The 12877-nt window shown below is 45.1% G+C and overlaps 1 protein-coding gene across 2 annotated transcripts in view; it reads left to right on the top strand.

Annotated features, from left to right (window-relative positions):
• LOC127000636 (uncharacterized) overlaps positions 1–11441 on the top strand; it is an 81528-nt gene extending 70087 nt beyond the window's left edge. For both annotated transcript variants that reach the window (XM_050864575.1, XM_050864576.1), the window contains exons 6-8: positions 2577–2704; positions 8387–8729; positions 11288–11441. In XM_050864575.1, the coding sequence (XP_050720532.1) occupies positions 2577–2704; positions 8387–8729; positions 11288–11433 (617 nt within the window). In that variant the 3' untranslated portion in view covers positions 11434–11441. The remainder of the gene's footprint in view (positions 1–2576; positions 2705–8386; positions 8730–11287) is intronic.
• The last annotated feature ends 1436 nt before the right edge of the window (positions 11442–12877 follow it).

The following is a 12877-nucleotide window of genomic DNA, read 5'->3' as shown; positions in this document are numbered from 1 at the left end:
AATGGGAGCTTTCACACGGAGCTGCAGCAGCGCCACTTGTATAGCAGCTCGTGCGTGGCGCGACTGTAGCGCTGCTGAGAAGCGCTGCTAAGTGTCCCCGTGTTAAAGGGACCTGAACACTCTCTACGGCAGTCACTTGGCAATTAGGCGAAGGCGGGTAATCGAGTCCGGTGAGTCGGTAAGTCAATTAGCCGATCAGCCGGTCAGGACGTTAAGCGTCAGCCGCCAGCGACCACCTTAGTCAGGAGGGCGTGGGGCGAGATGGCTCAGCTTATTAATGAACGAAGGGCTAGAATTTAGGGTGACGTTGACAGAAGGAGGGACGGACACGGAGTAATGAGTTAAAGTTTGTAAATGGACGAAAGGCTTTGATAAGGGTGACGGTGACGAGAACAAGATGATGTTTAGCAGAATAAGAGGAGGGGAGGACACGTAGTTATGAGTTTAAGTTGGATATATTCAGAATGAAAAAAAAAGTACATCAGCAATATATGGTTCACTAATAGAGTGGTGGGTGAGTGGAGCAGGCCTGGCAGTCATGTGGTGAGTGCCAATACGATACACACTTAAGAATAAAGAAAATAAATAAATAGATTAGGGAGATAATAGTGTTAGGTTCCTTCCTATCTACCCTATTTCCTTCCTCTCTCACCCTCTATTCTCTCTCCTAATATTCCTACCTCTTTCTTATCCCTCCTCTCCTTTTCCTCCCTTCTTTCCTCCCCTCTTTTCCTCTCCTCCCTCTCCTTCCCCTTCTACTTTCCTATTGCTAGCTGTCTTATCACATTCCCTCCCCTTTCCTCTTCCCTACTACTACTACTACTACTACTACTACTGGCCTCTAGCAGACTCATGTCCCTATGCTCTTTGGGTCATTATTATCAATTACGCGCAGAAAATGAAACAAACTGAGCCACACGAGAATAGAGACACACGGGAAATCAGTCAATAATTCACTCGAGGCGTCAGTCAGTCAGTCAGTCGGTCAGTTCGTCAATATGTCAACAACTCCACACTCCCTTCTCTCCCTCCCTTCCTTCCTTTCTCAATTTCTTCCATCTATCCTTTCTTCCTTCCCTCCATCCTTCCTTCCTATATTCTTTCCTTCTTTCCTTCTAGTTTTTCTTTTTCTTTTCTTCCTTCCTTCCTTTCGTCCTTTCTTCTTTCCCTCTTCCTCTCCTTTCCTTTTAACTTTCTTTCCTTCATTCTTCATTTTATTTTTTTCCTTCTTCCTTCCTGTATTCCTTCCTTCTTTTCTTCTATTTTTTTCTTCCTCTCTTTTCTTCCACCCTTCCTTCCTTCCTTCTCTCCTTTCCTGCTAACCTCCTTTCTTTCTGTTTCTTTCTTCCTTCTTTTCTTCCATTTTCTCTCACCCTTGATTACCTCTCTCCCATTATTCCTACCTCTTTCTTCTCTCCTTCCTTCCTCTTCTCGTTTCCTCCTCTCCTTCTCCTCCTCATACTCCCTTTCTTCTTTCCTCCTGTTATTATTATTATCTCTCTCCCTCTTCTTTCATCTTCCCTTCTTCCCTCCTCCGCATTTCCATAATTATCCTTCCTTTCCTCTCTCTCCTTCGCTTCTCTCTACTTATCTTTCCTTCCCTCCTCTTCTTTCTCTCCCTTCCTCCTTTACTACAGAACTCTCCTTCCTTCTCGTTTTTTTCTCTCTCTCCCTCCTTACTAACTTTATTATTCTCTCTCTCTCTCTCTCTCTCACCGCCGACCACACCCTCCCTAATCTGTTTATATTGACGAAAATTACCAAAAATCACCCAAATGAGGGGAAGTTGATGGCCGCGGCGAGGAGGAAGGGAGCGCCGAAGGGAACGCCGAAGGGAACACCGAAGGGACAGGAAGGAAACATAGGAAGCAAGGAGCAGGAAGGCGACGGAAATGAATAGGAATGGTCGTAGATGAGGGGAAATAAAGGGAAATGAAGCCACATGTAAAAACAGGGGCAGAAAGGAGAAGGAACTGAATAGGAATGGCCGCAGAGGAAGGAGAATGAATGGAAATGAAGGCAAATGTGAAACCAAGACCAGGAATGCGAGGGAAATGAGTAGGAATGGTCGACGATGAGGGGAATGAATGGAAATGAGGGAAAATGAACTCAAAATGAGGGAAATTAACATAAATGTGGGACAATTAAAGTACATTCTGGGAAATGAGCAAAAATTCTTTAACATGAGCGAAAATGAGGAAAAATAAACGAAAATGATGGAAAATAAACGAAAATGAATTAAGAGGAGTGAAAATATATGAAAAGGATTGAAAACGAGCGGATATTAGGAAAACTAACAGCATAACTTAGATAAAATTAACGAAAATGAATGAAATAAGATGGAAAAAAAATAGGAAATAAACGAAGGTAGGGAGCAAGGAACGTACATGGGGAAAAGGAACGAAAAATCGGGAAAAATTAAAGAAAATTACTTGGAATAAAAAGGGAATTACAATATATGATAAATTATATAACATGCACCTCTTCTCCCCTTTCATCTATAATAATCATCCTTTCCCCCCTGTTCCCCCCTGCTCACTCGCCCTCCCCCCCACCCCTTCCCCCCCCGCCCCCAGAGCCCGAGACCGCCATCGTGGGGGGCCCGGACGTGTACCTCAACACCGGGAGTCAGCTGGCGCTCACCTGCACCGTCAGGTTCAGCCCCGAGCCGCCCGCCTTCATCCTCTGGTACCACGGCGACAAGGTGGGTGGGGGGGAGTGGATGAGTGGGTGGATGGAAGGAAGGGTGAGTGGATGAGGGTACGAGTGGATGAGGACAAAGTGGGGGGGTGAAGTGGATGAGTGGGTGGGTGGAAGAATATATGAGTGGAAGAAAGTGTAAGGGAATAATGTATAGCTGACTGAATGAGTGACTGAATGAATTCGTGGGTGACAGGATGAGTGGGTGGGTGGAAGAATGTATGGGTGGCTGGATGGGTGACTGGATGAGTGGGTGGATGGATGCAAATTAAGGCAGAGAGCTAAGTGGACGTTAGGGTGATTGTGTGTATGCTTAGTGGATGAATGTATTTCATATTAGTGCATTAATGGAGTGGATGAGTGGATGAGTGAGTGGATCAGTTGTTTGAATGTTGGAATGAGGGAGGGAGGGAATGAATAATTGAAGAAACGGTTTATCAGGTTTTGAATAATTCCTTATTTTTTTTTTACAACGAATAGATTAGTGAATAACGAATGAAATCTCTCTCTCTCTCTCTCTCTCTCTCTCTCTCTCTCTCTCTCTCTCTCTCTCTCTCTCTCTCTCTCTCTCTCTCTCTCTCTCTCTCTCTCTCTCTCTCTCTCTCTCTCTCTCTCTTCCCACTGACAAAACACTATTTGCAACCCACTGACAAAACACCAAGAAACAGTAACGTTGAACATTTGTGCGTGCGAGTAGACATTGCAAAAGTCAATTTAAATATATGTCACCTACAGACCTCCCGGGCAATCACTCGATGACGACCTTGAAATGTACATCGTCTTAAGGCAGTCACTTAATAACAACGACTCACTGATATTAGGAGACTTTAACCTCCCCCATATCGACTGGGCGACACTGTCAGGTACAGAAGGCGAGTCACATAGAATGATCGAATTTCTAGAAAAAAATTATCTAAGCCAAATGGTTTCTGAGCCAACTCGACAAAATAATATACTCGACCTTGTTATAACGACCCAAGACAACCTAGTCAGTAATGTCACGGTAGGAGAACACCTCGGTTCTTGCGATCATAAATTAGTGCGCGTCGACATTACAGCTCAATCATCAGTGACTGAAAATAAAGTAAGGGTGCCCAATTTCAAAACAGCTAACTTCGTAGAAATCCGACAAAAACTAACAGAAATACAACTATCAGATGACGGCAACGCAGAGGGAGCCTGGCTAAGCTTTAAAAATCACTTACTCACTCAGCAGAACACATTCGTCCCCTTGTGCGAGAAGCGAATTAACACTAATAAAAGCCCACCGTGGTTTAATAGCGAAATTAAACAATCAGTCAATGAGAGAAAATTGTTTTACAGGTTAAAGAAAGAACAAAGCACGTCCGAAAATATTAGACTTTATAATGATGCCAGGCGACGAGTAAAAAGACTAGTATGTCAGGCAAAGCGTAGATATAAAGAAAATATTGCAGCCAACTGTAAAAATAATCCGAAATCTTTCTTCAGTTACATAAACAACAGAAAGGCGATCAAAAGTGGTATTGGACCTTTAACAAACAGCGACGGTGCACTAGTAACTAACAGCCAACACATTGCAAACCTCTTAAACAATTATTTTTCCTCGGTGTTTAATACTAAGTCTTCCTCCCACTACCACCAACACCAGTAATATTGTAAATCTCGAGCATGCATTGCCTAATTTTGAAATAACAACCGATGAAGTCCTTAAAGCTCTCCATTCACTTAAAACAAATAAAAGTACCGGACCCGACAAAGTAAATCCTATACTGCTCAAAGAAACAAAGAGCGAAATACTCTCCTCCCTCACTACCGTATTCAATATGTCCTTGCGACAAGGCATCGTCCCTTCGGATTGGAGAAAGGTTAACCTGACACCGATTTTTAAGAAAGGAGACAAAAAAAAATACCAGGTAACTACCGACCCATTAGTCTAACTTCAATTGTAGGTGAGCTACTGGAGAGCATAATTAGAGACAAAATTGGGAGTTACCTCGAAAGCCACTCATTAATTGGGTATTCACAACATGGCTTCCGTAACAAAAGATCCTGCCTGTCAAACCTACTGACCTTTTATAACGATCTCTTCTCAGTTTATGACGTAACCAAATCATTGGACGTAGTCTATCTTGATTTCCAGAAAGCGTTTGATAAAGTCCCACATCATAAATTACTTTATAAATTAAAGCAAATAGGCACTGACGGTCAAGTAAACCAATGGATCGCGAGTTGGTTGAGCAACAGACAACAAAGAGTTGTGACTGACGGATTTAACTCAGAGTGGGCGCCGGTCACTAGTGGCGTCCCTCAGGGCTCGGTTCTTGGCCCAGTGCTCTTCATTATTTACATCAACGATGTGGATGTTGGACTCAATAATCGCATTAGTAAATTTGCAGACGACACAAAGATTGGTAACTCGGTTCTCACTGACGAAGACAGGCAAAGCCTCCAAAAGGATTTGCACAAAATTTCAGCTTGGTCGGATAAATGGGAGATGCCCTTTAACGTAGACTAGTGTCAATGATAGAGAGGTAGCTCACAAAAGGTACCAGAGCCTTCAAACTAATGCTAATTATGAACTTTACATTTCTGCCCGAAATCGTGCCAAATCTATTCTCCGACTAACCAAAAATTCTTTCATTAATAGAAAATGTCAAAACCTTGCTTTCTCTAACTCTTCCCGTGACTTCTGGGATCTAGCCAAAAACATCTCCTCCAACTTCACTTCTTCATCTTTCCCTCCACTCCTCAGTCCTGACGGCAACACTGCCGTCTCATCTATCTCTAAGGCTGAACTCTTCTCTCAAGCTTTTTTCTAAAAACTCCACTCTGGACGATTCTGGGCATATTCCTCTGGGCATATTCCTCTGACTCCTTTATGCCTGTTATAAAGATTCTTCAAAATGATGTTTTCTATGCCCTCTCTGGCCTCAATCCTCAGAAGGCTTATGGACCTGATGGAGTGCCTCCTATTGTCCTTAAAAACTGTGCCTGCGTGCTGTCACCCTGCCTGGTCAAACTCTTTCGCCTCTGCCTGTCAACATCTACCTTTCCTTCTTGCTGGAAGTATACTTTCATACAGCCTGTGCCTAAGAAGGGTGACCGCTCCAATCCCTCAAACTACCGTCCTATAGCTTTACTTTCTTGTCTATCTAAAGCTTTGAATCAATCCTTAACCGGAAGATTCAAAAGCACCTTTCCACTTCTGACCTTCTATCTGATCGCCAGTATGGGTTCCGCAAGGGGCGTTCTACTGGTGATCTCCTAGCCTGCTTAACTGACTCTTGGTCATCCTCTCTTAGCCGTTTCGGTGAAACTTTTGCTATTGCGCTGGACATATCAAAAGCTTTTGATAGGGTCTGCACAAATCTTTGCTTTCTAAACTACCCTCCTACGGTTTCTATCCTTCTCTCTGTACCTTTATCTCCAGTTTCCTTTCTGACCGTTCTATTTCTGCCGTGGTAGACGGTCACTGTTCTTCCCCTAAATCTATTAACAGTGGTGTCCCACAGGGTTTTGTCCTATCTCCCACTCTTTTTCTGTTGTTCATTGATGATCTTCTTTCCAAAACGAACTGTCCTATCCATTCCTACGCCGATGATTCCACTCTGCATTATTCAACTTCTTTTAATAGAAGACCCACCCTTCAGGAACTTAACGACTCAAGGCTGGAGGCTGCAGAACGCTTAGCCTCAGACCTTACTATTATTTCCGATTGGGGCAAGAAGAACCTGGTGTCCTTCAACGCCTCAAAAACACAGTTTCTCCACCTATCCACTCGACACAATCTCCCAAACAACTATCCCCTATTCTTTGACAACACCCAGCTATCACCTTCCTCAACACTAAACATCCTCGGTCTATCCTTAACTCAAAATCTCAACTGGAACTTTCATATCTCATCTCTTACTAAATCAGCTTTCTCGAGGCTAGGCATTCTGTACCGTCTCCGCCAGTTCTTCTCCCCTGCACAGTTGCTGTCCATATACAGGGCCTTGTCCGCCTTCGTATGGAGTATGCATCTCATGTGTGGGGCTCCACTCACACAGCTCTTCTGGACAGAGTGGAGACTAAGGCTCTTCGTCTCATCAGCTCTCCTCCTCATACTGATAGTCTTCACCTTTTAAATTCCGCCGCAATGTTGCCTCTTTCTATCTTCTATCGATATTTCCACGCTGACTGCTCTTCTGAACTTGCTAACTGCATGCCTCCCCCCTCCGCGGCCCCGCTGCACTCGACTTTCTACTCATGCTCATCCCTATACTGTCCAAACCCCTTATGCAAGAGTTAACCAGCATCTTCACTCTTTCATCCCTCACGCTGGTAAACTCTGGAACAATCTTCCTTCATCTGTATTTCCTCCTGCCTACGACTTGAACTCTTTCAAGAGGAGGGTATCAGGACACCTCTCCTCCCGAAATTAACCTCTGATTTTGGACACTCCTTTAACCTCTGTTCGGGAGCAGTGAGTAGCGGGCCTTTTTTTCTTTTTTTTTTCTTTGCGCCCTTGAGCTGTCTCCTTAGATGTAAAAAAAAAAAAAAAAAAAAAAAAAAAAAGGTCCTTCAAGTTGAAACAAAAAATAAGAAGTTCGATTACGAAATGCGCGGCGTTAAACTCACAAGCGTTCAATGCGTTAAGGACCTGAGGGTCAAAATCGCGTCAAACCTCAAATTCTCACATCAATGCATCGATGCAGCAAATAAAGCGAACAGTGTTGAGCTTCATTAAAAGAATTTTTTTATTCAAGAATAAAGATGTAATACTTTCGCTCTACAATAGTTTAGTCAGACCCCACTTGGAATATGCGGTACAGTTTTGGTCTCCCCATCATGCAAAGGACATTGCTATACTAGAAGGTGTTCAGCGTCGAGCAACAAAAATGACCCCTTCCTTGCGCAACAAATCCTACGAATAAAGGCTTTCCACCCTTAACATGTTCTCTCTTGAGAAACGTCGCCTCTGAGGAAAACTGATCGAATGTTTTAAAATACTTAATGGTTTCACGAATGTAGACAGAACAAAATTGTTTATGATCGATGACACTTTGCGAACGAGGAACAATGGCATAAAACTCAAATGTAGACAAATAAATTCAGACTGCACCAAATTTTTCTTCATCAACGTTGTAGTGCGAGAATGGAATAAGCTTCCACCATCAGTGGTCCAGTGTAACACAATTGACGCCCTTAAAAACAAGCTTGACCGTCACTTCCTTGAACTTAATATTAACTAGAGTAGAAAAGCAACGTTTTGGAGCCATCTGATTAATAGGACAGACCACCTAGTCTGGACCATGGGGTCTGTGTGGTCTGATTTCTATGTAATTCTATGTAATTCTCTCTCTCTCTCTCTCTCTCTCTCTCTCTCACACACACACACACACACACACACACATTTTTTTTCTCTGTTTCTTCCTTTCTTTTCATTTCTTTCTTTTTTTTCTTCATTCATTCAGTCACGTTTTATATATTGTTTCCTTTCTCCATTCCTCCTTCCATCTTCCTTCCATTTTCTCTTCATTCTTTACACCCTTTGCCTTCCTTCCATCCCTCTCTTTTAGTGTCCTCTCTTTCCTCCCATTAGTCTTTCTCTCTCTCACCCCTAACCTGCCCACCCTCTCCACACGCACACAAACTCTCTGCACCAACATCTCCCCCGCCAAACACACAAACACTGACACAGCCTCCATTCTTCCCTAAACAGCTGGTGAGCTACGAGAGAACAAGAGGCGGGGGCAGAGGAGGAGGAGGCACCAGCAGCACCAGCACCAGCAGTAGTAGCAGCAGCAGTAGTAGTGGCAGCAGAAGCAGTAGAAGCAGAATCAATAGTAACAACAGCAACAGTAGTAGTAGTAGTAGTAGTAGTAGTAAAAGTAGCAATATCACCACGAGCACAAATAGCAGTAGTAGTAGTAGTAGTAGTAGTAGTAGCGGCGTCACCTCCTCCCGCCTGTTGGTCCAGTCGGCGCGGCTCTCCCACTCCGGCGTGTACACCTGCGACCCGGCAAACGCCCGGCCCAGGAGCGTGAACGTGCACGTGCTGGCCGGTGAGTGGGGTGGTGTTGGGGGAGGTTGGGTGATGCGGGTGGGGGGGAGGGTTTTGGTGATGGTGTGAAGGGTTGAGAAAGGTATGAATCTCCTCGTGACTGCAGTTGAGTAAAGGTGTTGATAAGGGGAGGAGGGGAAGGTGGTGGTGATGAGGGTAACATTGGGTGTTGCTGAATACATGTGGTAATAGAGGGAAGAGGATAAGGAGTGGTAGTCGTGGTGGTGGTGGGGAGGGGGTGGGGGTGGTGGTGGGGAGGTGTGTGGAGAAGTGGTGATGATAAAAATGAATGAAGGAGAAAAAACAAAATGTTGATAAATCCAAAAATGAGAAAATGTTGAAAAGAAAGAAAATCATGTTAAAATATTGAAAAGAAAAAGAAACAGGATGGCTATCGAAAAAAAAAAAAAAGACACCCAAGGTGCTGCCTTCTACCTATAACCACCTTTGTAAAAGTTCCCCCTTCAGTCATTCAGTTAAGAGGGCATACGCCGGAGGACGCGTCGCCTCGTCCTCCCACGCTAAGCTCTATGGAGGCCTATCCTACGCAAGTACCTCATGGTCGAGGTCATCGACTTGCTCAGGTCACGAACTCTGTGGGCGTCCCCTTGACCTCTTCCACTCGGAATGTCTCTTACAGAAACAACCCGGTGAGCAGGATCGGCTTCTGGGTAGTGTGCCACATGCCCGTATAGCCGGAGTTGGTGTTCACGGACAATGCACCGTTGCCACCTGCAACCAAAGCCACATGCAATCAACACAAACTGAAACCCAGCAGCTAAAAGCTGGAGGTCGGAGGTCATTCGCATTAAGATGGCCCTTGACCTCATCAGCGAGACCCCTGACATACCTCTCTTTGTCTCTCCTCAGGAGAGCTCTAGTCCTACATGACAAAGCCCTGTATTGGTCCCACTTCCCAACATGCCCGGCAGCGCGACTCTCCTTAATATCCTCCAGCGTCTCCGCCGAGGCAAATCCACCCCTAGATATCGGGCGTTCTCCAATGCACTCCTTGGCAGCTCGAAGAGTCTCACATTTGAAGGTGTCCCACAGGTTTACATGGTCCTCGAGGGCGCTAAGCCGATTTGAGACTGTCACTGCATACTCTTGGGCACATGTCAGGTCCTTCAGCCTGTCGAGATGGAACACAGTATTGTTGCATCTCGAGATTTTTCTTGATCTGACATGAAGTTTGAGTGTTGCAACAACAAGCCTTTGGTCAGTTGCAAAGAACTCAGCACTCCAGAAAACCCTGCAGTTCTGAAGGCTCCTCCAACAAGTACTTACGAGGATGTGGTCAATCTCCTTAGCTACCCCTCCAGCATCGCTACACCAAGTCAAGCAGTGCATCTCTGGTCTCTGGTACCAGGAACCCGCAATTCTCAACCTCCTGGATCTTGTAAAATTCAGGAAAGAGCTGTTGGTGTTCCTGGTACCAGAACCATGGGGACCAACACATAGCTCGTAGTCGATCCTATCACTGTCAGTAGTAGCACTGAACTGGCCCACGACAATGAGTGTCCAGGGGAGGGCACTGGTATAATACGGAGCCGAGTTTGGCGTAGAACATCTCATTCTTCAGCTTCACACATCTCGGTAGGAGCGAACACTGCAACTAGAGGCATGAAGCCCAGTGTGCTCTTCAGCCTCACTCGCACTATACGCTCATCAACCGGAGCAACCTTAACCACAAATGGCAGCAGTTGGCTGGAGATGCCCATAGCTACCCCCTTGAGACGGAAACCATAGCTCATGCCAGACTAGTAGTAAGTGAATCCTCGCTCATTGATCTCGCCACTGCCAGGCCTCCTCGTCTTGTGTTGGAAAGTTGGAAAGTTTCGTTTAGTCGGCGCAACATCTGTGTCATATGCCGGAGAGAGACAGGAGGGGAAGGAATTATAGAAGGGAACAGATCCCAGAAGACGGGACACAACCCCCGATTAATACCTAGTACCCATTCACTGTTGGGTGGACAGGGGCGTAGGGTATCGGAAAAGCCGCCCAAATTTTTCCACTCCGTCCGGGAATCGAACCCGTCTTAAGAGTCCCACTATGTCCACCCTCAGTCCCCTGAGCTCATTTGATATGAACGACAGTTGGTCCTTCTCCGAAAGGGTACGGACGTTCCTGCATCACATTTTTATGTCAAACTAAACGAGAAACAACGAAGGAGAAACACAAACCAACCTTTCGAGAGTAATGGTTCATCAGAGGGCGCGGCGGCAGTAACAGGAACACATCACCGAGAATTACGAGCAAGGGAAGGGCACGGCGGCGGGGGAGGACGTGTGGAGGGGAGGGAAGTGGTGGCGGGAATGATTTCCCGCCGCGTTTACATTATTTATCTATTACTTGGATGTATTTTTCACCTTTTTCTTGCCCTCGAGCTGCACTGAGCAACCCTGAGGAATAGTTCAAGAGGGTAAAGGACAGCTGGTAAAAGGAAGGGAGCTTATTTACTAAGGGAGAAAGATTATGCTGTCAAAATGATCAGGTTTACGTGTGAATAATGAATGAACGAAGAATGTTACTAATTCTCTCTCTCTCTCTCTCTCTCAGGTGACCAGCCAGCAGCCATCGTTCACGACAACGGAGGAAGAAGTCTTCTTCCTCCTCCTCACCTCCTCCTCTTCCTTCTCCCCCTCCTTCCATTTCTCCTTCCCTCCCTCTCGTCCAATCTCCTCTTCCTCCTCCAAACCCACTGATGTCCACTTTCAATTTTCCTTTAACTTAGTTGTTCTCCTCTTCCTCCTCCTGCTAAACTCCTTACACTTTTTTCAATCATTTCTTCTTTTCTTCCTCTTCCTACTCCTCCTCCTCCTCCTCCTCCTCATCCCTCTACCCTCATCCTTCACTCCCTTATTTCCTCATTCACTCCCCTCTCCTCCTTTTCCCCTTACTCCCTAACTTTTTCTCCTTCTCTGTCCTCACTTCTATTCGTCATATCCTCTGTTTCACGTCTTCAACCCTTCTCGCCTCTCTCTCCCTCACTCCTTCATCCCTTCCCCCTCCCCTTCTCTACTTCATCCCCCTTCTTCCTTCACTCCTCACTCCCTCACCCTCCCTCCCTCCCTCACACCTAAATGCCGAGAAGAAGAAAAAAAGTGTAATATGCTGAAAAGAAAAAAAAGGTATGAAGATGTTGAAAATAGAAAGAAAAACTGATAAAATGATAATTGGAAAAGGAAAAAAAGGTGATAAAATGTTGAAAAGAAAAACGAGAGCTATTAAGAAAAGAAAGGTAAATGTAATGAAAAGAAGAAGAAAGAGAATGATGTTGAAAAGAAAAAAACATTGTTGAAAAATCCTAAAAAAAGGAAAAAGATAAAAAAGAAGAGAGTGAAGAAGGACGCAAGTGGAAAGTTGATAAGAAAAAGAGAAAAGTGTAAAATGTTGCAAAGAAAAAAGGAAAGTTGAAAATATCTTGAAAAAAGGGAAGAGAAAAAAAAGAGAAAGACCACAAGCAGGCGAGTGGAAGTGACACCTCAAGAGTATAACAATGGGAGCCCGGATACATGGAAATACGGACACAGGGAAGAGTAGGCACCAACATAACGGACACATGGACGCACAGACACAAGGAAAAGCAGGCACAAGATTGACGGACACATGGAAACACGGACACATGGAAAAGCAGGCACCAGATTGACGGACACATGGAAACACGGACACATGGAAAAGCAGGCACCAGATAGACGGACACATGGAAACACGGACACAGGGAAAAGGAGGCACCAGATTGACGGTCACATGGAAATACGGACACAGGGAAAAGCAGGCACAAGATAGACGGACACATGAGAACACGGACACAGGGAAAACCAGGCAGCAGATTGACGAACACATGGAAATATGGACACAGGGAAAAGCAGGCAACAGATTGACGAACACATGGAAATAATGACACAGGAAAAAACAGGCACCAGATTGACGGTCACATGGAAACACGGATACATGGAAAAGCAGGCACCAGATAGCCGGACACATGGGAACACGGACACAGGGAAAAGCAGGCAGCAGATTGACGAACACATGGAAATATGGACACAGGGAAAAGCAGGCAACAGATTGACGAACACATGGAAACACGGATACATGGAAAAGCAGGCAGCAGATTGACGAACACATGGAAATACGGACACAGGGAAA

This window comes from Eriocheir sinensis, chromosome 19 (assembly GCF_024679095.1).
Source record: "Eriocheir sinensis breed Jianghai 21 chromosome 19, ASM2467909v1, whole genome shotgun sequence".
NCBI lineage: Eukaryota > Metazoa > Arthropoda > Malacostraca > Decapoda > Varunidae > Eriocheir > Eriocheir sinensis.
This window is presented reverse-complemented; position numbering and strand designations above follow the sequence as displayed.